The following is a 22,953-nucleotide window of genomic DNA, read 5'->3' as shown; positions in this document are numbered from 1 at the left end:
AAACTGTTTACTATAATAATGAAAGCAATGGGGGATTAAAAAATATATCATCAACGCTTTCCTTCGAGCTACAATGAGGGGCTAAACAAGAAAAAAGAAATATTTCTTTATTAAAATTGTGATAAGATGGTAACTAGGAGGTCATCATCAAATTTAATCCTACAGCCACACAGATTAAAACAGATATACCAACAATTTTCACAACTGACAATAGATGGCAATGTGTTACTTCTTTCTCATAAAATAATAGTGCTGGCCTATCCAGATTAGGTCTCTTCATCAAACAAGTGCCTAATGACCAATAATAATAATGACAATAAAACATTAATATGCTGTCTACTATGTGCCAGGCAATTGGCTAAACAAATATGATCTTATTTGATCTTCACAAAAACTCTGGGGTAGATCCTGAATCTTTACCTAAACTACCTCCAAGCCAAACTAGGATTTGCAGTGGGAATAAGAATCTAACATCCACCACGCTCTTCTTGGGGGCAGCTAGGTAGCATGAATCAGGAAGATGTGCTTTCAAATCTGTCCTCAGACACTTTATTAGCTGTGTGATTCTGGGCATATCACTTAATCTGTTTGCCTTGTTTTCCTCAACTGTCAAATGAGGTTGGTAATACTACCTACCCTCACAGGATTGCTGCGAGGATCAAATAAAATAATATTTGCAATATTGTATATATATATATATTTGCAATATTGTATACATAATATGTGCAATAGCACAATGCGTGGCATATATAGATATTACATAAACGCTTATTCCCTTCTGTCCCCTTCCTTCTCTGCTTTTTCTACCTCTCTCCACATTGCATCCCCCTACACCACCACCCTCAATCTCCCATCACTCAATCTCAGGCAAATAAAAACTAGTTCTAAGATTTAAAGATGGCTTTCTGATAAAAGTGAAACATGACTTTCCAGATTTTCCAAATCTGGCAATAAGAGTTTTTATGGATCAAACAATACGAAAAGAGATTTCCAAAATTGGATGTTTTTTTATTCTCTAGATCTCTTTATGAACAACAAAACCATATTTTTATTACACAAACTTTTACTCATTTTAAGCGTTGGAGTTTTTTTTTGGGGGGGGTTATAGATTAATGTTTTGTTCTTCATTCCCTCTCTGCTAAACTAGCCGATTCTTTATTCTGGCTTTTACTTATTTCTATTTTCATATTAGAATGTTTCCCATTTCCAGATTCCCTATTCCATGGTGACCACAAACTTCCAGACCTGTCTTCATCCTAAGCCTATATCCATGTCTCTATATCAACTTCCTTATCGGATGATATAAGATTCTATCCAATGCCAGTCCCATTCCTGAGTGACCATGTAATATTTTTGTTTTAACTGCTACAAGAAAAGAACCTTATTCTCCCAACATAAGTTCCAAAAACAGACAATGATATTTTTGTTTGGGATTTATCAGATTTTTTTTTGAGGGAGATGCTCAACTTATAATTTCAACAAGGGCCCTAAGATCAGGTTATTCTATTATCTTGTCAATCTTCCTTCTTTGTCTACTAAACTTCATCTAGTTTGTTTTGGTTCATTGTTCTAAGCCAGTCAAGATCTTCTTGAATCTTTTCTGGCATACAGTGCCTACCCAGAAATGGGTCATGTACAAATATGCTAAGTTTGCTACCTCATGTATAAGATACTCTAATTCCTGACTCCAGGCATTTTTACTGGCTGTCTGACACCTAGAATTTTCTTTCTCTTCTCTATTTCCTTCCCTCCCTGGTTTCTTTTAAGTGCCAGCTAAAATCCCTTCTTTTACAAAGAACCCTCTCCTGATCTCCCTTAACAGTAGGTACCTTCCCTTTCTTATTTACAATTTAGTATACATATATATAAACATATATATATATATATATTATATATCTGAATATCTTCTTGTCTCTCCTACTGGCCTGTGAACTCTTCGAGAGCAGGCCTTTTTTTTTTTTTTGGACTTTCTTTGTATCCCCGGTACTTAGCACAGTGCCTGGCACACAGCAGATATTTAATAAATATTTGACTGACATAATCAAAATAACTGATACAAATGCTAAACAGCACAGGGCAAAGCACAGACCTCTAAAGAACTCTTTTCAAGTCTACATAAAAACAATTAAAGACTGCCTTTTGGATCTGGCCACGAAGCCTCCACTTACTTGTGTACTATCATATAGTCCAATCTATCTTGTACATAAGATTGACATGCTAAAATTTTACTAAGTCTATCTACAGAATTCCTTTGATCTATCAGTCTACCAACTTTTTAAAAAAAAAAAAGCAATGAGATTAGTTTGGTATGAGCTGTTCTTGTTGAAGCCATGCTGGGGTCTTTGTAATCCTTGTTTTCTTTTCTGGTGTTAACCAAGAAGTTCTTTAATGGTACGTGATAAAATTTTGCCAGAAATCCGAGTCAAGCTCACTGGCCTACAGTTCACAGACTCCATCTTTTCTCTGTTTTGAAAATCAGACCATTTTTTTCACCCCAAAGTAACTTTATTTTTTCTCTATGATTATTTGATCACAGCTCACCGATTTGGAACTGGCTAGGACCCTTTAGAGATTCCATAGTCCAAATCCCTCATTTTTACCAATGTGGAAACTGATTCCCATAAAGATGAAGTGACTTGTTCAACATCACATAGGTAACAAATCTGACTCCAGATCCAATACCATTTTTACTTTCAAATACCACAGGGCATCTAAAGGCATTCTTATTATTTATCTCTACTTTTCTCGGTTACCAACTTTCTATAAGCCATTTTTTTTCTTTCCTTTCCAGTTTAAAAACCATTTTCCTTAATAGAGAAAAGAGAAGCAAAAGTAAGAAAAACAAATGGGTCTCCTATAGTCTGGTATAGTTCCATTAAAGTACTCCATATCTTAGCTACATAAATGCAGTTTACTTAAAGGGACTTCGTTTTCTTTCTTGTTCTAGAGTAATGACTAACAACACTTTGAATACACAGAACACAATATAAAGAAAAATGTTTTTAGCGCAAACGAGTAGAAAGGCAAAGAGGCAATGAGAGAGCTAGCTTCAGAATCCAAAGCCTCAGGTTCAGGTCCTGCCTCTGACACACCCTAGCTTTGTAACTCTAAGCCAAATCCCTCTTGGTGCAGCAGGAAACTGTAAGACCATCAGTTACAGAGGAGGTGCTGATCTGCATCAGAAGAGGAAGTTCCTCACTGGGAGTGCCCGTAACAAGGAAATCAAAGGTCTGGTTTAAAAAAAATAAATAAACCAGGAGAGGTTCAGGGTTAATTAACACAGTGACTCACTGATTCACTGATATATTAAACATGGAAAATAAATTTTGGAAAATGTATTTAAAGCACAGAGGTCCAACAGGATTTTGATGTGTGCCAGTCTTTTATGATTTGGTTACCATATCAACTATAATCACATGCTTAGACCTAGGGACACAGGTATTCTCTTTAAAGAGAATAATGAATAAAGGAGAGGGGAAGAGAGAAGACAGGGGCTTAAATTCTAGGCTGACTTATTTATTTAGGAAATATTTATGTTTGTCCAGCAAACTCCCTCTTCGTTAAGGAGCTAAATTCTCTCATTAGCTAAGTACTAACTTGCTGAACAACAATTACTGTTTTTGCTAAATGTTAAGGAAAGTAACTAGGGCAGCTAGGTGCTACAGTGGATAGAGTGATGGGCCTGGCATCAGGAAGACCTGAGTTCCAATCTGATCTCAGATACTTACTGGGTGACTCTGGGCAAGTCACTCAACCCTTCCTGCCTCAGTTTCCTCATCTGTAAAATGAGCTGGAGAAGGAAATGACAAATCATTCCAATATCTTTGCCAAATAGGTTCACAAAGAGAAGGACATGCCTGAAACAACTGAACAACAACAAAAGGGAAATAAGCAAATTTAAGAAAGTGGCAGTGTGGAATGTGGAAGACTGAAAACTTCCCTCACAGTCTGGGAGACCTGAGCTTAAGCCCCAACTTGAACACTTAACAGACTGACTGCGGGACTCTGGGTAAGTCATTTAACCTCTTAATACCCACAACAACTTTTTAAGACTCTACGTAGTAGAGAGGATGCTGATCTGTATTGACAGAGGAAATTCCTCACTAGGAACTCCTGGCATTGATGAAATCTGGTCAAAATAAAACAGGAGAAAGAGAAAAAGTCCCTCGTCAGCTGCTTCCTTTCTGATCCATCAGAGATAAAATTAATTATATCCTGCCTTGCCAACTCTACAGGATTATTTTATATTGTTATTTATACTTATAGCTCTAAACGCCCTGCCCGTAGAAGATTATGAAACATTTACTAAACTACACCTGCTTCTCATAGCCCCTACAGTGCAACAGGATCTAGAGGTAGAGATGGAGAGGTACTTAAACTTAGCAAAGTTACTTTAATCTCTTTTTTCTCTATAATGTTACAAAAGAAGGTATAGGTTCCCAGCTACATTCTCTCTAACAGCTGATTAGTGGATATTATGAATGGGTCCATAAGCTTCTCTGTCAGACTCTTAGCTGTGCCAATATAAAAGAACAGTTCTGTAAATAGCAAGATTCAAAGAGGTACTTGGGAATGAAACTTGAAATTCAATAACAAAATGACTTGTGCTGGAGGAACACTTGACACAATTGCTGTTGAGTCATTTTTCAGTTATGTCTGACTCTTCATGACTCCATTTGGAGTTTTCTTGGCAAAGATACACGAGTGGTTTGCCATTTCCTTCTCCAGCTCATTTCACAAATGAGGAAACAGAGGCAAACATGGTTAAGTGTCTTGTCCAGGGTCATACATCTAGTAAGTGTCTGAGGCCAGGATGACTCTTCCTGACTCCAGGCTCAGCACTCTACCCACTGAGCCACCTAGCTGCTAAAAGAGATTCTCTTTAACTGAAAAAACTGCTGTGGTCTGATTGACTGTGATAAGTGGCTGAATTATATATGTATTTTTTGCAAATTTAGTTGCTAACTCCATCTCATTACATATAGAATTATAGATCTGATAGAATGAAAATAGTAATAAAATAAAGCTCTGCTCCTATATTGATATAAGAAGTTAGGTAAATATATTAAACTTACCACATTAGGATTAAAAGGTGGTGGAATCTTTTTTTGTACAAGATCAGTCCAGCTGAGTGATTCAAAGAAAGGATGATTTTGAATTTCAAGCTGGAATAAAAGAAAAATCTGTTAATTTTGTAGAACATAAGCAGTCATTGAACTAATTCTGGACAACCCAACTATCCCTAAATTTACCAGATTATCCATTTCCTTTTTCTAAACTTCCTTCTAGACAAGGGCTGAGGGAAAAATCTATACACAGAGGGGTGGAAGTGTAAACACGCTATCATCAAACTGATTATAAACAAACATTTCAGGATTACTTACACCAGTATCTCAAAAGTGAGGGAGTGAGGTAGCTGGAGCCTTTTGTCTTTAGCTGATTGTTATAGAGTTAGAATTATTTTGTGGTACTGGGAAGAAAAACTAATCTAAAAGTCAAGTGGGAAAAAAAAAATCTTCACCTCAAATATTACTGATAATAGTTCTGTATGAAAGACATAGAGGAAGCTGACACATATTTCCCAATAGACAAAAACAGAAAGAAAGAGAGTTCAAAAGAAAAACTGCAAACTGTCACTAGAAAACAAGCTCCAAATAATAGGGGAAAAAAAGTAAGTTTAAATAGCTCGGTGATTTCACTTTATATCAAGCAACCTGGCAAAGATAGTATTAAAAATGTAAACAGCCAATTTTGGAAAGGCTTTGGGAAGAAAAGAACACTAATATATCAGTGGTAGAGCTGTCAATTGGTCCAAATGTTCTGAAATGGCTAAACTGTTTAAATATTCCAATCCAGTAATTTGACTCCTGGGCATATATTCCTTTCCAATAAGGGCAAAGAGAGAAAGAAAAAGTCCAATATATACTAACATATTTATGGGAAAAGTGAAAAAAAAAATTCACCCCAAGGACCATGGGTCTTTCCCATCTGCCTTATAGCTGAACCTTCCATATGTGTTTTCTTCTCCATTAAAATGTGACCCTCCGAAGAGCAGGGCCAGTTTTGCTTCTTTATTTGTATCCCTAGTACTTAACACAGTACTGTGCACATAGTAAGCACTTAATCCTTCATTAGTTTGTTAATTCATAGGATCATATATTTAGAACTGGAAGAGGCCTTGAAGATCAAAGAATACAAACCCTCATTTTACAGATAAGGAAACTGAGGTTGAGAAGTTAGGTGACTTTCTTAGGATCAAACAGCTAATAAGTGTCACAGGCCACATTTGACTCCAAGTCTAGTGCTCTGTCCACTATGCCTCTTAACTGCACTTTTATTGTAGCCAAGACCTGGAAACAAAGTGGGTGGCTATCAACTGGGGAAGACAGGTTTGAACAAACTGTAGTTATCTGATATAAAGGAAAATTGAGGAGTAAGAAATGATAAATATTTACAAAAGCGGAGAAGATTTCTACCAATTGATGCATACTGAAATAAGCAGAACCAGAAAAATAATATACACGGTGACTATCACAATGTCAATGAAAAGAATACTAAAAGCCAGCTGAACTTCGAGAAATATTTATAACCAATCTTGGTTGTGGAGAACAGATCATGAAAAATATCTTCTTCTACCCTCTCCCACAGAGCAGGAAGGAACTATGAAGGAAGAATTTTGAATAAACTGTTAGATATGATCACTGTATCAGTTATTTTTTATTCAACTGTTCTTCCTTATAAGAGAAGTTTTAATGAGGGGTGAGAGTAGATGGTGTATCTAGAAAGGACTGTAGTATGAAAACAAACGGCACCAATAAAACTTTAGTTATTCCTGACCCTGGTTTTTAAATATAGTTTATTCTCTTTAAAGCCCAAAGTATTAAAACAGGACCAATAATATAGTTCTAGACACTTAACAAGGCATTGGGTGAATAATTTTAATAAAAATGTAAAGTGTTGAAATAGAAAAGAGAGGGAAGGGAAAAAAAAAAGTTCAGAAGGTGAAAAAAAGGGCAATTTTTCTCCTATTATGTAAAATTTAATAGATACTTAAAAACCCAAACTGTGTAAGAGAGATTTATGTTTTTAATCCTCTTTTCTGTTCCTTGTATATTGCAATATTGATATTTGCTGAATGTTAAGTCATAATAAAAATTTTTTTAAAGAGAGAGGCACTAAACAAAAGAAATAAGGGGCCAAAATTCCAAAACGTGTGGATTACTGATTTAATTTCAATGACATTTTCCTCCACCTGGGTTTAAGTGAAAGTCAAAAGAACACAGAATGGTAAAATGAATGGAAAATATGTCAGTAAACTGTTTTGTAACAAGTTCTTCAAAACATCTTATCCTGGATAAATGATAGAAGCTTTACACAACGTTTCTGTCCCACCTATATAACAAGTGAAGCTTGTTGTTATAAGCATTTTCCCAACTGGAATAGCCATAAGAAAGTATGGGGTAACACCTTTCAAAAGTGCCTCCTCATTATAGAAGCTACACAACCATTACTTATTTTTTAGTAGGCACCAACCTTTGATGTGGGGCATAACTAAATCAAACACTGGGAAACAAACAGACTTTAGATTCTTTAATATAACCATTATCCTGTGGTTAGTGTAATTACTCGTAATGTGTTTACTGATAGAATCTTAATTTGTTGCTAGTAATTCAGCAGTTGACTAAATGTTTCAAGTATCTACTGGTCTTCTCGTATAGTTAGAAAAATTACATTTAAGTAGGCTTTTCTCAGTGTATAGTGTAGCTTTTTCATATTATACTTGCCTTCAATGAAAAAAAAAATCAATGCATTTAATAATATGGCAATAACTGACAATTACATAGAGCTTTTAAGGTTTGTAAAGTATAATATATATATTTTTTTCATTTAATTCTCACAAGAACCCTAGGAGGTAATACACTACAGATATTAACACTTCTCTTTCACATATGAGAAAACTGAGTCATTGACTTGACCAAGATCACACAATTAGTAGGATTTGTCCCTTGGAGAAGAAAATGGTATAGCACTCCAGTATCTTTGCCAAGAAAACCCCATGGAAAGTATTAAAATTATAAAAGATATGATATTGAAAGATGAGCCCCTCAGGTCAGAAGGTGTCCACCATGTTACTGGGGAAGACTGGAGGACAAGTAAGTACAAGAAGTTCCAGAAAGAACGAAGCAGCCAGGCCAAAGCCAAAAGGAAGCTCAGTTGTGGATGTATCTGGTGACAAAAGGAAAGTCCGATGCTGCAAAGATCAGTATCGCACAGTAACCGGGGAGCATTCCAACGGATCTATGAACTAAGTAAGGTATGCTAGATGTGGTCAAACAGAGATGGAAAATTTAAACATCAACATCTTGGGTATTAGTGACCTTAAATATATGGGAATGGGATTTAATTCAGGTGATCATTATATATACACTACCGTGGGCAACAATCCCTTAGAACAGACCTGCAAGTTGGTAGGGACCAAGATTAAAATAGGCTAAACTTTAGGCTGCAGACAGATTAGACTAGAGACAGACTGACCATGGTTGGTTGTCATGGGTCACGTGATAAACAGGAGCATGTGCAGTGGCAACCCTACATTTTTCGCAGGCTGCCCAGAAATCCTTTGGTGGGCTTCAAGTGGCCTGCAGGCCCCATGCTGTGCAGGTCTGCCTTAGAAGAAAGGGAATAGCCCTCATAATCAATAAATGAGTGAGAAAGGCAGTACTGCGATACAATCTCAAAAATGACAATGATATCTGTTCAAATCCAAGGCAACTGTTTAACATCACAGTAATATAAGTCGATACTCCAACCACTGAGGCCAAACAGGCCAAAGTTGCTCCATTCTATGAAGACCTACAACACCCTCTATTTTAGAAATAACACCAAAAAAAAGATGTCACATTTATTATAGGGGATTGGAATGCTAAAGTAGGAAATCAAAAGGTAATTGAAATAACAGGCAAGTTTGGCTTTGGAGTACAAAATGAAACAGGGCAGAGATTAACAGCATTTTGTCAAGATAATTCGCTGGTCATAGCAAACACTCCTTTTCAACAACCCAAAAAGCAACTTTACGTATGGACATCACCAGATGGTCAATATAAAAATCAGACTGCTTATATATTTTACGACCAAAGGTGAAGTTCTATACAGTTAAAACAGGACCTGGAGCTGACTGTGGCTCAGATCATAAGCATCTTATTGCAAAATTAAGACTTAAACTGAAGAAATTAGTGAAAACTATCAGGCCTAGCAAACGGGTATGACCTAACTAACATCCTTTATGAAGAGGTGATGAACAGATTTAAGCAGTTAGATCTGGTGGATGGAGTGCCTGAAGAACAATAGACAGAAGTTTTCAAGAGCATACAGGAGGCAGCAACAAAAAACATCCCAAAGAGAGAGCAACAAAGCAAAAAGGCTGTCTGATGAGGTTTTACCAAACAGCTGAGGAAAGAAAGAAAACATGTAAGAGAGAAAGGCAAAGATATGCCCAACTGAATGCAGAATTCCAGAGAGTAGCAAGGAGAGATAAGAAGGTTTTCTTAAATAAGCAATGCAAAGAAACAGAAGAAAACAACAGAATGGGAAAGACAAGAGATCTCTTCAAGAAAATTAAGAGATGTCAAGGACATGTTTCATCCCAAAATGGTCATGATAAAAGACAAAAACGGTAGAGATTTAAGTAGAAGAGATTAAGAAGAGGTGGCAAGAATATACAGAAGAACTACGTAAGAAAGATCTTAACATCACCAATAACCATGATGGTGTGGTTACTGATCTAGAACCATGCATCCTGAAGAATAAAGTCAAGTGGATCTTGGGAAGTACTGCTAACAATAAGGCTAGTGGAGGTGACAGAATTCCAGCTGAGCTATTTAAAATCCTAAAAGATGATGCTGTAAAAATGTTGCACTTAACCAGCAAATTCAGAAAATTGAACAATGGCAACTGGATTGGAAAATGTCAGTTTATGTCCCAATTCTAAGGAAGCAATGCCAAAGACTGTTCAGTTTTCTAAACAACTGTATTCCTTTCATATGCCAGCAAGGTCATACTTAAGATTCTGGAAATATGAACTGAAAATTACCAGAAGTGCAGGCTGGTTTTTGAAGAGGCAGAGGAACTAAAGACCAAATTGCCAACATTTGCTGGATTATGGGAAAAGCAAGGGAGTTCCAGATATCTACTACTGCTTCATCAGCTACACTGAAGCCCTTGACTTGTGGATCACAACAAAATGCAGCAAATTCTCAAAGAAATGGGAGTACCAGATCATCTTACTTGTCTCCTGAGGAACCTGTATGTGGGTTAAGAAACAACATTTGGAACAGAACATGGAACAACTGACTGGTTTAAGACCGGAAAAGGAGTATAACAAGGCTGCATACTGTCACTTTATTTAAGTTATATGCAGAGTACATCATACAAAATGCAAGACTGGATAATTCAAAATCCAGAATTAACTTTGCTGGGAGATATCAACATCTCTGATATGCAGATGATATTCTGATGGCAGAAAGTGGAGAAGAATTAAAATACCTCTTGATGAGGATGAAAGAAGAGAGTACAAAACCTGGCTTGAAGCTTAACATTAAAAAACCCAAGCTCATGGCAACTAGCCCTATCACTTCCTGGAAATGGAAGAAGAAATGGAAGCAGTGTCAGATTTTATATTCTTGGGCTCAAAAATCACTGTAGAAGGTGACTACAGCCATGCAATCAAAAGACACTTGCTCCTTGGAAGGAAAGCTATGGTAAATATGGACCGCATACTACAAAGAAGAGACATCACCTTGCTGATAAAGGTCTATATAGTCAAACCTATGGTTTTTCCAGTGGTAATGTATGGCTCTAAGAATTGGACTATAAGGAAAGTTAAGCGCTGCAGAATCAATGTTTTTGAATTATGGAGCTGGAGAAGACTTCTGAAAGTCCCTTGGACAGCAAGGAGATCAAATCAGTCAATACATAAAGAAATTAATTCAGGCTATTCATTGGAAGGTCAAATACTGAAGCTAAAGCTGAAATAGTTTGGCCACATAATTAGAAGACAGGACTTATTAGAAAAGACCCTGATGTTGTTAAAGATTAAAGCAAAAGGAAAAGGGGACAGCAAAGGATGAGATAGAGAGACAGTGTCAGGAAGGCAACAAACATGAGACTGCAGGACAAAGTAGAGGATAGAAGGGCCTGGAGTGATATAGTCCATGAGGCCATGAAGAGTGAGACATAATCCAACAAGAACAACGTCAACATCAACAAAAGATTTGTGCTCAAGTCTCTCCTAACTATGGGAGTTAGGTGGCACTGTAGATTGAGTGTCTGGCATCAGGAAGAACTGAATTCAAATGTGGGGTCAGACACTTACTTTGGGCAAGTCACTTAACCCCATTTGCCTCAGTTTCCTCATCTGTAAAATAAACTGAGGAAGAACATGGCAAACCACTCCAGTATCTTTGCAAGAAATGGAGACACAAAGAGTCGGCCATGACTGAAACAACTCAACAACTTTCTTAATTCTCAAAGTTCTTCTATCCCCTCAGAACAGAATCATCATATAAAACACTGCAGAGATTTCCTGATAGAGACATATTTTTTTGGACATGACCAATGTGGGAATTTGTTTTTCTTAACTATACAAGTTTGTAGTGCGGGTTTTTTCTTTTTGCTTTCTCAGTGGAGAGGGTAGGATGAGGGGGGTACAAGGGTGAAAGGAGACAAGAGAATTTTTCCTTGGAAAAACAAACAAAAAATGCAAAATTTAAAAAAGTTTGAGAGAGGATATATGACTTGTAAGAAACTTCTGCTTTCTTTTCTGGCTATAATTCTTGAGTAGATGATTTCAAGACATCAATTTTTTTTTTCAGTTTCAAGGTTACATTTCTGTATAGTCATTATATGTATACATATAAATACAGTATGTTTATATACATATTATGTGTGTATATTTTATGAATTAGTATAAAAATGTGTCCCCTAGATATCACTAGTAAGATACAAAAATGAGAAGACACTTTCCTTAGCCATTAATAAAAATGCATCTAAGTTCTTTTAATGATGTTCTTAAAATAAACAAAATTATTATTGAAAATATTACATACAAAGTCTTCTTTGGCACCAAGTCGATTTTGCCTGTCTTTTTCAAGAAGTTCTTCTAGAATGGACCAGGCTGTGAGGCTAACTCCTGGCCTCAAATTTAGGGGTTTATGGAGTATGTTTTCATACATCTCAGCAACGTCTCGACAATAAAATGGAGGCTATACAAAGGCAAAAGGAAAAACATTTAAGTAATAGCTGACGCTACCAAAAGTGGGCTACAATTCTGGAGCTAAAAATAGCTGGGCCCCAACTATCTCATTTTTAATCAAGCCTAGAACTTCTACTCGAGTTCTCACTCATCCCTTCAGAGTGGGTACTGTAAGAAATTTGGGGAGTGACTTGGTCATTCACAAAACACAGGGCTTTCTGCACATCGATAATACAGCTAATTATTCTTGTTTGACTGACTGGTATTAAAGTCAAGAATAAAAATAGTAAACAAAACATATTTCACAACCAATTTCAGCTTTATTACTCTTTAAATACAATAGTCTCTCTGATAATACTCATTCAAAAGGACTGTATGGTGATTTTCAAGATTTTAGCATTGAAGTGTTTCAGTTGTTAATGCATAGCTGCCAGCATTAAACATCTTGATATAAGAAATGTAATATTAGAAGAAGTATAAAGTATAAAGACTTACAAATTGCCCTCATTTCACATGTTCAAAAATATTTTGTTTTTACACTGCTTAGTTTAACACCACTATCTCAGAAATTCCATGAATATCTGGAAGTCCAAAGATTTGATTACTAACATTTTGGGGAGATCAGCAGGAAGAAGAACAAATACTACCTCATTTTGGCTCTGGCTTGAAGTTTCACAGTTATATAACCTCAAGCCATGGTTATTAATAATATAATTATTAATAATGTAATTATTAATAATGTTATTATTAACCATAATAAGACAGGTATACAATAAGAAACCTATAAGGATAACCAAAAAGGACTTGAAGTATTTCCTAATATCAAACCCCCTCTTCTTCTAGTTAGTTGTTTGGATAACACTACTGAGATTGAACAATTAAACCAAGTGCTGACCATTTCTACCAAACATGGGATTTAGTTAAAGAAAAGTTTAAAAAATTAAAAGGTCAAGAAATTTCCAGTGGAAGTGAAGTGAGGATAAAATTTCTGACCAGTTCTGATAGCAATGACAGAGATTCCTTAAAAATGGGAATACTAATTCAGATATAGGATTTAATTTGAGTTCATCAGGAAAAAATTATAATGTTGAAGGTCAAAATTTCTTTTAACACTTAGTGTTTAGGAAATTAATTAGTTAAAAAGGAAAAGAGTTAAAGTTATGGGAATTTCTTTGAATTTTGCCTTTTAACTGAAATGAATTTCCAAATTTGATTTCTTGATATTTTATGTGAATTGTTCTAACGAACCTGCCTATACATCTTAATTTGGGCAATTATATTATGTGTTCAAAAAACATATAATGGTTTCTACTGTATATTTCTTACTTTACAGTCAACATTATTATTTTATATTTCTCATCTTTTTTTCCTTCAAAGAGCTTAAAAATATTTCACATTGTGGAATACTAGTAATGGAAAAATTAAAGTACAGAAGAATTAAGTTGTGTATCAGTCTATGTAAATTATTAGTACAACTAAGGAACTATAACTGGTAGGCAGGATCACCCCTTAAAGCTGAAGAAAAGTCAGGGCAAGATTGTCTTCCTTATCATTATATCCTCTTAGATTAAAAACTTATTTTTAAGTGTGCACTTTGAGCCACTAGGAAGTAACAATGGTGTTAAAAAAAAAGAAAATATATAGCAATAAAAACATTAAAAGAAAAAAAATCTGTGTGTAGCAGAACCTAGTATTATCAATTGACAGCAGATACAGTAGCATTAGTTCTGGAAGAGGAAGATCTTTTTCCTAGTGGTATCCAATGAGTGCCTTTACTTGTTACAAAAGCATTTATTAAATAGCTATCGTACATTCAACCTTATAATTAAGAGACAGAACAGTGGCATGACATTATCTTTCTAATCCTTCAGCATCAGTAACAGTTATTCCAAAAGACTCCTGATGACATCTTTTTTGTCCTCTTTGGGACCACTATTGAAAACTTCCTATAGGGGATGTCTGGGCAGAAGGAGAGTTAGGAAGAAACTCCTTCACAACCAACTTCCAGGTATCCTTTCTGAGGATAAGCTAATTCTTTTTTTTTAAAGGGAGAAAATCCTGGGGAAGTCTAGGAAAGATAAAAATATAAAGCCTATTGCCCTCTTTTGGCAATAGAGGTAAAATTCTATTGAACTTTCAATGTCAGGATCTATATTCAAGGACAGAAATAAAAAAAAAAGATGCTGAAGTTATTTATTAGAATGTCTAAAGAGACTCCTCCTTAGTTACTGGAGATCTCTTAGAATCTAAGTCCTTGTCTTATTCCACCCCTTCTGATATCTCCCAATTTCCTTCTTTAGATCTGACATTTGGGAACTGTTAGCAATTCCTTCCTATGAGAAAGACTTCCATATTCCTAGTAATAAGTAAGGCTATCTAGGTTGAGTACACAAGATTACAACCTTTCTGTTATTCTGCTGGTACTACGTCCCAAGCACATCTGATAATCCTGGGACATACATAATGAGTACTTCGATTATTTATGTTTTTATATTCAAGATCTTAGATTTGATAAATCCTCAGGTACTGAGGGAGGTTGGGAAACTATGGAGTTAAATGTGTTCTAAAATGACAAAATTAGAATTTGCATATGAGATTAGAAAGTATTTTCTAATAGAGGAATTTGATGAGGGATGATCTAGGTAAAGGGTATGATTCTTCCAAATTTCATAATTAAGTTAATGAAATGAGTGTGCTGTATTTCAACATCCATTTCCATTAAAAAAATAATAGGAACAACCAAGATGACTGTGAAATTAGCATAACAAAAGATTAGAATTAGACTTGATGACTAAAACAAAAAACTAAACTTTTTTGTTTTCCTGTTTGTCTTTAATTTGTCTTTCAGTCTGGCTGCCTTTCTATGTTTGCCAACCCTCACCCACACCCCTGAAAAATCCATTTGCAAAAAATACTGGCACTTTACAACAAAAAAAATCAGCCACAATTATTTAAAATTGACACAGAAGAATAAAGAATACATACCAACCCATACAGCATTTCATACAGAACGGCACCAAGGCACCACCAATCTACAGTATTGTCATAGGGCTGTTTTCTGATCACTTCCGGTGCAAGGTACTATACAGAAGATTAAACACTAGAGATTAATTACTCAAGCAAGTGCCATTAACTCAAAGTTAGTAAAAATATTTCAGAAATTAAAAAAAGTATGGTTCAATTATTCTATCATAAAAAAACACTGAGGTTTTTCCTACTCTATCATAACCACTTTGGAGAAGAGGTATAAGGATGGGGAAGAAGGCTGGACCTGGTATTCTTCCCCATGGAATGTCCTTGAGCTTCAGGGAGGAAGGCTGTTGTCCTTAAGGTCTACAAGGTCTTCGAAATCAACTAGTCCACATGACTCACCAATTGGGAAAGCCTCATATGAGATCTTTAGGCTCATCAACTAATAAATTTCCCATGAAGCTTAAGGCCATTTGATCATTTTAGTAAATGTGATAGGACCATAATCAATTAGTAGATAACAGGCCCAGAAAAAGGCAATATACCATTAAAGAAATTTGCTTATGTTTATTTGTTATAAGGTGGTTTTTTTTTAAATGGTGTGTGTGAGAACGTGTGTGAGCGCGTGCATGCGTGCGTGCAGGGGAGACATACATAAATAAGAAAACTGTGAAACACATGTTGAAACTATTGCATAATTTTTAAAATTAAGGGAAGCTGAAACCTGTGGTTTCATATGTAATCCTGTTTTTCTGTTCTTTGTACAAAGAAATGTTCATGCTTGTAAAGATCAAAACAAACACCAAAATTACATTAAAAAAGACTAATTAAGCAGTGAAAAAACATTTTGTGCAAAAGTTTTAGAGGTTATTTTTTCCCATTTTACTTACATCTAGAAACTTAGAATTAATCATATCATTAATCATCATGGGAAAGCATGGACTTCATTCAGCAACTACACATCAAGAATCTATGATTTATTCAGCACGAATGCTCTTTTCACCACTAAAGCAGATCGCATCCTTTTTGAGCCTAATAGTTGGTTCATTGATTGTTTTTGTTAAAAAAAAAATTCATCACCAAGTTTTTGATAGAGATTCCCTGAATGTATGGAGGCTAGTCCTCTGGACATATAGCATTGTGCTAAATTTATTATACGTGGACCAGTCAGGGCTTGTGTTCAGCTAGCATAGTTCTTTTTCCACAAGGCATTAGAAGACTTTAGTTGGAAACTATAATCCATTCTTTTCTTTTCAAAGAAAAGTCAACCAAATTTATGTTTGATTCTTACTTAGCAATTAATAGTAGCTATTTTCCAAAAATAATATTTAGAGATCAATTATTCATTACAGCAACCATTATTTACATTTAAATTATCAAAAGTGAAACAAATTATAGTTTCTTAAGGATCATACAGTAGAACTGGCTTTTTTAGTATAAAACATATCTCCTTCCTTCCATGTTAAATGTAGTGGTTTTTTTTGGGAAAAAAAAACTCAAAAAACTTCCACTTGTGAGTGCTGTTTTGTATAGAAAATAGCAGCTAGTAATTTCAGATCACAAAATTAATATAGGTTTCAAAGAAAAAAATGTTTTGCCCTTTCCAAAAAAAAAAAGATTTTAAGAAAAACATCTGCTATCTTGGTAAACTACAGACAAATTAGATTATTCTCTGATGAATAAATCCAACAAGGATGGCTGAAAATATACTTAAGAATTAGGTGAAAGATTAGAAGTTAAATTTAATCCAATTCAAATATTTGTTAAGTACCATCTATGGGTAAAATGGGATGGTGTATAGAGAGCCAGCCTTTAAGTAAGGAAGACCTGAGTTCAAGTTCTGGGAGTTTTCATTTTGGAATTTCTTTCAGGAGGTGATTGGTGGTGAATTCTTTCAATTTCTAAGATATCTGGGCAGTTTTCCTTTATAAATTTCTTGAAATATGGTGTCTAGGATCTTTTTTTGATCATGGCTTTCAGGTAGTCTAACAATTCTTAAATTATCTAGCTGTTTTTTCCTATGAGATGTTGCACATTTTCTTCTATTCTTTAGTTGTTTGACTTTATTTTATTGTTTCTTTTTGTCTCATGGAGTCATTTGTTTCCACTTTTAAGTATTTAAATATATATTGAAATAGTAAAAAAGACTAATCTGGATTATGGACTTGTAGATTCTATTTCATTTACCTTTTTTTCAACATTTCATCTACAATAATTCTGGAAGGCATTATTATAATTTGGATTCTAATTATCTATAAAGAGTCACCATTAGCTTTTCTCTTTACTGCCCAGATTCAATTTGTTGCCAAATCCTGTTGATTCTACAACCTCAATCTTTTTTTATTTTATTTTAATTATTTTTATTATATTTATTACTTATTTATATTATATTTATATATTTATTTTTATTTTATTTCCTTTTCAATGTTACTGCAATCAACAGATTTCTCTCATGCATCTTCTGTCTCTCTCTTTTCTACTGCCTCCTCTGTTTCAGCCTAAAACACCCACATCCACACGCATACCCCCTAACAATCCTGTTACTGAAGCTACTGGCCTACATAATAGACCTTGCCTATGGCCCATAAATTCTCATACTCTATTCCTCTAACACTTGGATTTTGACTTATAATTCTAACCACTTTACTGATACCCTTTTCTCTAAGATAAGAATGGTTAAGAATGAATGAATTAAAAAGCATTACTAAGGTGACTATGTGGCACAAATTGTGTTACTATAATAGTTTCAATTGAGGAATGCCTGAATAAGTTGTGGTACATGAATGTGATGGAATACTTCTATGCTATTAGAAATGAGGAAACAGGGACAGGGTCAAGGGAGAAAATTCAATAAAGGGGAACAGGTTAGGAAGGAGCAAAATATAGTGAGTCTTTCACAACATGAGTATTGTGGAAGGGTTATACATAATGATACGCATGTGGCCTATGTTGAACTGCTTGACTTCTTAGGGAGGGTGGGTGGGAAGGGAAGAGGAGAGAGAATTTGGAACTCAAAGTTTTAAAAAAAGATGTTCAAAATCAAAAAAAAAAGTTTTTGCATGCAACTAGAAAATAAGATACACAGGCAATGGGGCATAGAAATTTATCTTGCCCTACAAGAAAGGAAGGGAAAAGGGGATGGGAGGGGAGTGGGGTTACAGAGGGGAGCGCTGACTGGGGAACAGGGCAACCAGAATATATGCCATCTTGGAGTGGGGGGGAGGGTAGAAATGGGGAGAAAATTTGTAATTCAAACTTTTGTGAAAATCAATGCTGAAAACTAAATATATTAAATTAAAAAAAAAAAAGAAATGAGGAAACAGATGATTTCAGAGACATAAAAAAAACCCCCAAAGACATGGAAAGGCTTGTATGAACTGAAGCAGAGTGAAATAAGTAGAACCACAAGAATAGTTTATACTATAACATCAATGTTATAAAAACAATTTTTAAGACTGAAAAACTTATGAAAAATGAAATGTGCAGGACCAAGTGATTAATTTACACAACAATAACACTGTAATGACAAACTCTGAAAGCTGTAAGAACTACGATAAATAAAATGGCCATCCATGATTGCAGAGGACCAAAGACTAAACATACTCTCTACCTCTTCACTTTATGATTTAGGACAGAATGAGACGTGTGTGTGTGTGTATATGTATATATATTTGTAAACAGCAAATGAGAGAATTTGTTTTGCTTGACTACATGAATATCTGTTACAAGGAATTTTTTCTTTTTTAATGAGGTAGGAGGTGATATGGAGAGAAAATAGATTTGTTAATTTAAAAAAAAAAATTTAAAAAGAGGTGGCAGGTGCTACACATGTAGGCTATAGCATATACTTTTGGATGAGGTATATTGTTAGTTTTACTTAAAAGTTTTTCTTGTTACAAGAGATCTCTTATGGAGTGGTGGTAATCAGTAAATGTTTATAGAGTTAAAACCAAATACATCAATAAAACTTTTAAAAATACTATAATACCTTCTCTAATTTATCTTTCTAATTCCAATCTGTCATTTTTCCAATTTGTCTGCTGTACCAACCCCTGAGCAGTCTTCCTGCTATACTATTACATTCACATTTCTCTATTCAAAAAATTTTAATGACTCCCTTACACTTACAAAATAAAATATAAAGTTTGAACAAGGTAGGCATTCAAGCTCCCCACAATCTGAATCCAACATACCTATCTAGATTTGTTCCTTGTAGTCAATGTTCCAGTCACACCAAATGACAAGTTTTTGCCCTTTACAGTTTTGATGGTTCATGACACCATCTATATCTATATATCTCCACCTGTTGATAATCATTCCCCCAATGCTCAATTTCAGGTGTCCCCAATGTTCACAAAGCCTCCCCCTACTCTTCCTTTCTTCTTCAGTTAAAAATGATCTCTTTCTTAGCTCTTCTCAGCAATGCAAGGATCTAAGAAAGACTCACGATGGAAAATGTTATCCAGAGAAAGAAACTTAGGAGTCTGAATGCAGATGGAAGCATACCATTTGCTCTCTTTTTTTGTTGTTTTGTTTTGTTTCTTCTTTCTCATGATTCCTCCCATTGGTTCTAATTCTTCTTTACATCATGACTAATGTGGAAATATGTTTAATATGAATGTATAAAGAGGGCCTATATCAGATGGCACACTGTCTTGGGGAGAGGAGAGGAGATGGAGAGGGAGAAAATTTAAAACTCAAAATATTATGGAAGTGAATGTTGAAAACTAAAAATAAATTAGTTACAAAAAATAAAAATAAAAATAACCTCTTCAAATATTTCAGGACACTTTTTTGGCTTTCTTTTGTTATATGTGGTGTTTTTCCCTTGCAGTAATTATTTATCTATGTAGGTCAGTCAATTAACAAGCATTTACATGGGTTTTGTACTAGCCCCTCTGTTTTCTTGATGCTCTCTTAGAATTCCTTGTTGTTCAGTCATTTCAGTCATGTCTGACTCTTTGTGATCCCACTTGGGGTTTTCTTGGCAAAGATACTGAAGTTTCCAGCTCATTTTACAGATGAGCAAACTGAGGCGTACAGGGTTAAGGACTTGACCAGGGTCACACAGTTAATAAGTATCTGAGGCCAGATCTGAATTCAGGAAGCTGAGTCTAGCTGCTCCCAAAACTACATTTGTTGTTCAGTTGTTTCAGTCATGCCTGACTCTTCACAAACCCTTTTTGGAGTTTTCTCGACAAAGATACCACAGTGGTTTGCCATTTCCTTTTCCAGATGAGGAAACTGAAGTTAAGTGACTTGCCCAAGGTCACACAGCCATTAACTGTCTGAGGCTGGATCTGAGCTCACATCTTCCTGACTCCAGGCCTGGTGCTCTATCCCCTGTGCCACCTACGTGCCCTACATGTGTGTATAAATACATGGTCTCCTATGATAGAACGTCAACTTGTATTCATTCCTTTTGCTTTACTTATGCGGCTCTGACCTTGGTTCAGGCCTTCATTTACCTCTCATCTTTATCATCCTAGTAGCTTCCTAAGTGGGCTCCCTGCCTGCAGCTTGTCCCCTCTCTGATTCATTCCTCATAAAGCTGCCAAACTGATATTCCAGAAGCATAATTCCTGCCACGTCACTCTTCTGCTCAGAGCATCCCAGAGGCGGCTTCTTGACAATAGCTGGTTTGCTAATCAAAGCTTCAGGCTACCCTTCCAGGAGATTACACCTTATTTTCCTTTATATAATTCCAGGGCTTTCCCTCTTTTAATTATTTCATATTTATCCAGTACATATATTGCTTTTTGCATACAATCTTCAACATTCATGTATTTAACTTTTGCAACTTCAAGTATTCATGTGATTTTATTAATAACCTCATCTTCACTTTGATGTTGGCAACCTTGCACATTCATGGCTATGTGCATGCGAGTTTGTGGAGTGGCCAGTATCCTATCAGGCATTTCAATGGTCTTCACTCTACTGTTGGAAAGACCTCCCTATGCCTTCGCTATGTATTTTCATTGTTTGCTTTTAAAACTCAATTTCATATTGTAATTATACCACCAAAGAATAGTGCAAGTCCTCCGGGCTCTTAAGGTGATGTTGAGACATTGCTCTCCTGTTCAGCAGGGACTAAAGTCCCAGCACTCTCTTCCTTGGCCTTCAGAGGGTGGACAAGGTAGAGAGGTTTACAGCAGTACAGCATACAGTACAATGTTCTCATACTGCCATCTCACATAGTGGAAGACAAGATTCAGGTTAAAAAATGTTTTAAGAACTGTATTTTCTGTACAGTATTTATGGTACTATAGATTTCATATGTTATAGAAAGTGAATACTGTCTGAAATCAATGTTGTTCTTTTTTAAAACTCAGATGTTACCACAAAAAAAAAATCACAGAATTCTAGGGAATCACTAGCAAGAAAAAATGTATTGCTATCACCAATTTTATTTTGTGTAATGCATCTTATGGGTTATTTCATGGTTACTGACTGTGTTAGGAAAAGTTCGTATTATCAGAATTAATTTTTTGTTATAAAGAACTGTATGCAGAAAAGTATTTTCAGCAGTCTTTGCAAAACACTAGTGGTTTTTTTTTTACTTTTGTGTTTTCTAGAAATGTTTACTCCACCTCCCAATTCCCCTGGGAAAGTTGAGGACTGACTGGATTTGTTTGCATGTTACCTCTCTCATTAGACTCCTCGAGGGCAGGGACTATCTTTTGCCTCTTTTTTGTATCTCTAGTGCTTAGCACAGTGCCTGACACATTGTAGGCACTTAATAAATGTTTACTAAATGAATGAATGTATCCTGTGTTCCAGGCAAACTGATCAACTTGCTCTGCTGTGTATATGATAAATATAAAGAAGAGATCCATGCAAAGCATCCCTCATTCCAATGTCTGTACCTTTGAAAAACATCTAGAACATACTTTCTCCTCATTTCTGCCTTGTAGAATCCCCCGGCTTTCTACAAACTTTACTTAGCACCGACCAGAATCTTAGATCTCTGAACTGCTACTGTTCTTCCTCCATTACTCTGTATTTATCTTGTGTAGATTTTGCAATTAATTATCTGTGGTTATGCTATTTCCCCCAATTAGGCAGCCAGGTGGCACAGTGGATAGATCACTGGGCCTGAAGGCGGGAAGATCTGAGTTCAAATCCAGTCTTACTAGTTCTGTGACCCTGGGCAAGTCACGTAAAGCTCCGTTTGCCTCAGTTTTCTCAACCATAAAATGTGGATAATAATAGCACCTGTCTCTCAGGGTTGCTGTGAGAATAAAAAAAATGAGACAGTATTTGTAAAATGATTATTAGCACAGTGCTAGATAGGCACTATATTCGTGCACATTCCCTTCCTCCACACCCACTCCACCCTCCAACTCCCACCCCAATAGAATGTAAGCTCAGCACCTAGCACGGCACTTGTCATTTAACAGGCGCTTGCTCTCTACTGCAGAGACGACAACGCCAATGGACTGGCCGGGCTGTTCCAATTTAAAACGTAAGCTCAGCAAAAATCGAATTTTTTGGAGAACTCACACAGGGCAAGTGCTCACGTGGTGGTCAGAAGAAGTGATACAAGGACACTCTGAAGGTCTCTCTTAAGAACTCTGGAATTGTGTGACACGGGAGACACTGGCACAAGAGGGCATGGCATGCCCTCATCAGAGGTGCTGTGCTCTATGAGCAAAGCAGAATTGAAGTAGCTCAAAAGAAACATGGGATGCCCAAATTTAGAGAATCCACCCCAAATGTTCACATGGACTATT

The 22,953-nt window shown here is 35.7% G+C and overlaps 1 protein-coding gene across 2 annotated transcripts in view; it reads right to left on the bottom strand.

Moving 5' to 3' along the window:
* LOC118831213 (serine/threonine-protein kinase Sgk3) overlaps positions 1-22,953 on the bottom strand; it is a 161,327-nt gene that overhangs the window by 2,511 nt on the left and 135,863 nt on the right. For both annotated transcript variants that reach the window (XM_036738433.1, XM_036738422.1), the window contains exons 14-16: positions 15,236-15,331; positions 12,105-12,260; positions 5,076-5,165 (exon numbers count right to left, since the gene is read on the bottom strand). In XM_036738433.1, coding sequence (XP_036594328.1) covers positions 5,076-5,165; positions 12,105-12,260; positions 15,236-15,331 — 342 coding nt within the window. The remainder of the gene's footprint in view (positions 1-5,075; positions 5,166-12,104; positions 12,261-15,235; positions 15,332-22,953) is intronic.

Source organism: Trichosurus vulpecula, chromosome 1 (assembly GCF_011100635.1).
Source record: "Trichosurus vulpecula isolate mTriVul1 chromosome 1, mTriVul1.pri, whole genome shotgun sequence".
NCBI classification, from domain to species: Eukaryota; Metazoa; Chordata; class Mammalia; order Diprotodontia; family Phalangeridae; genus Trichosurus; species Trichosurus vulpecula.
This window is presented reverse-complemented; position numbering and strand designations above follow the sequence as displayed.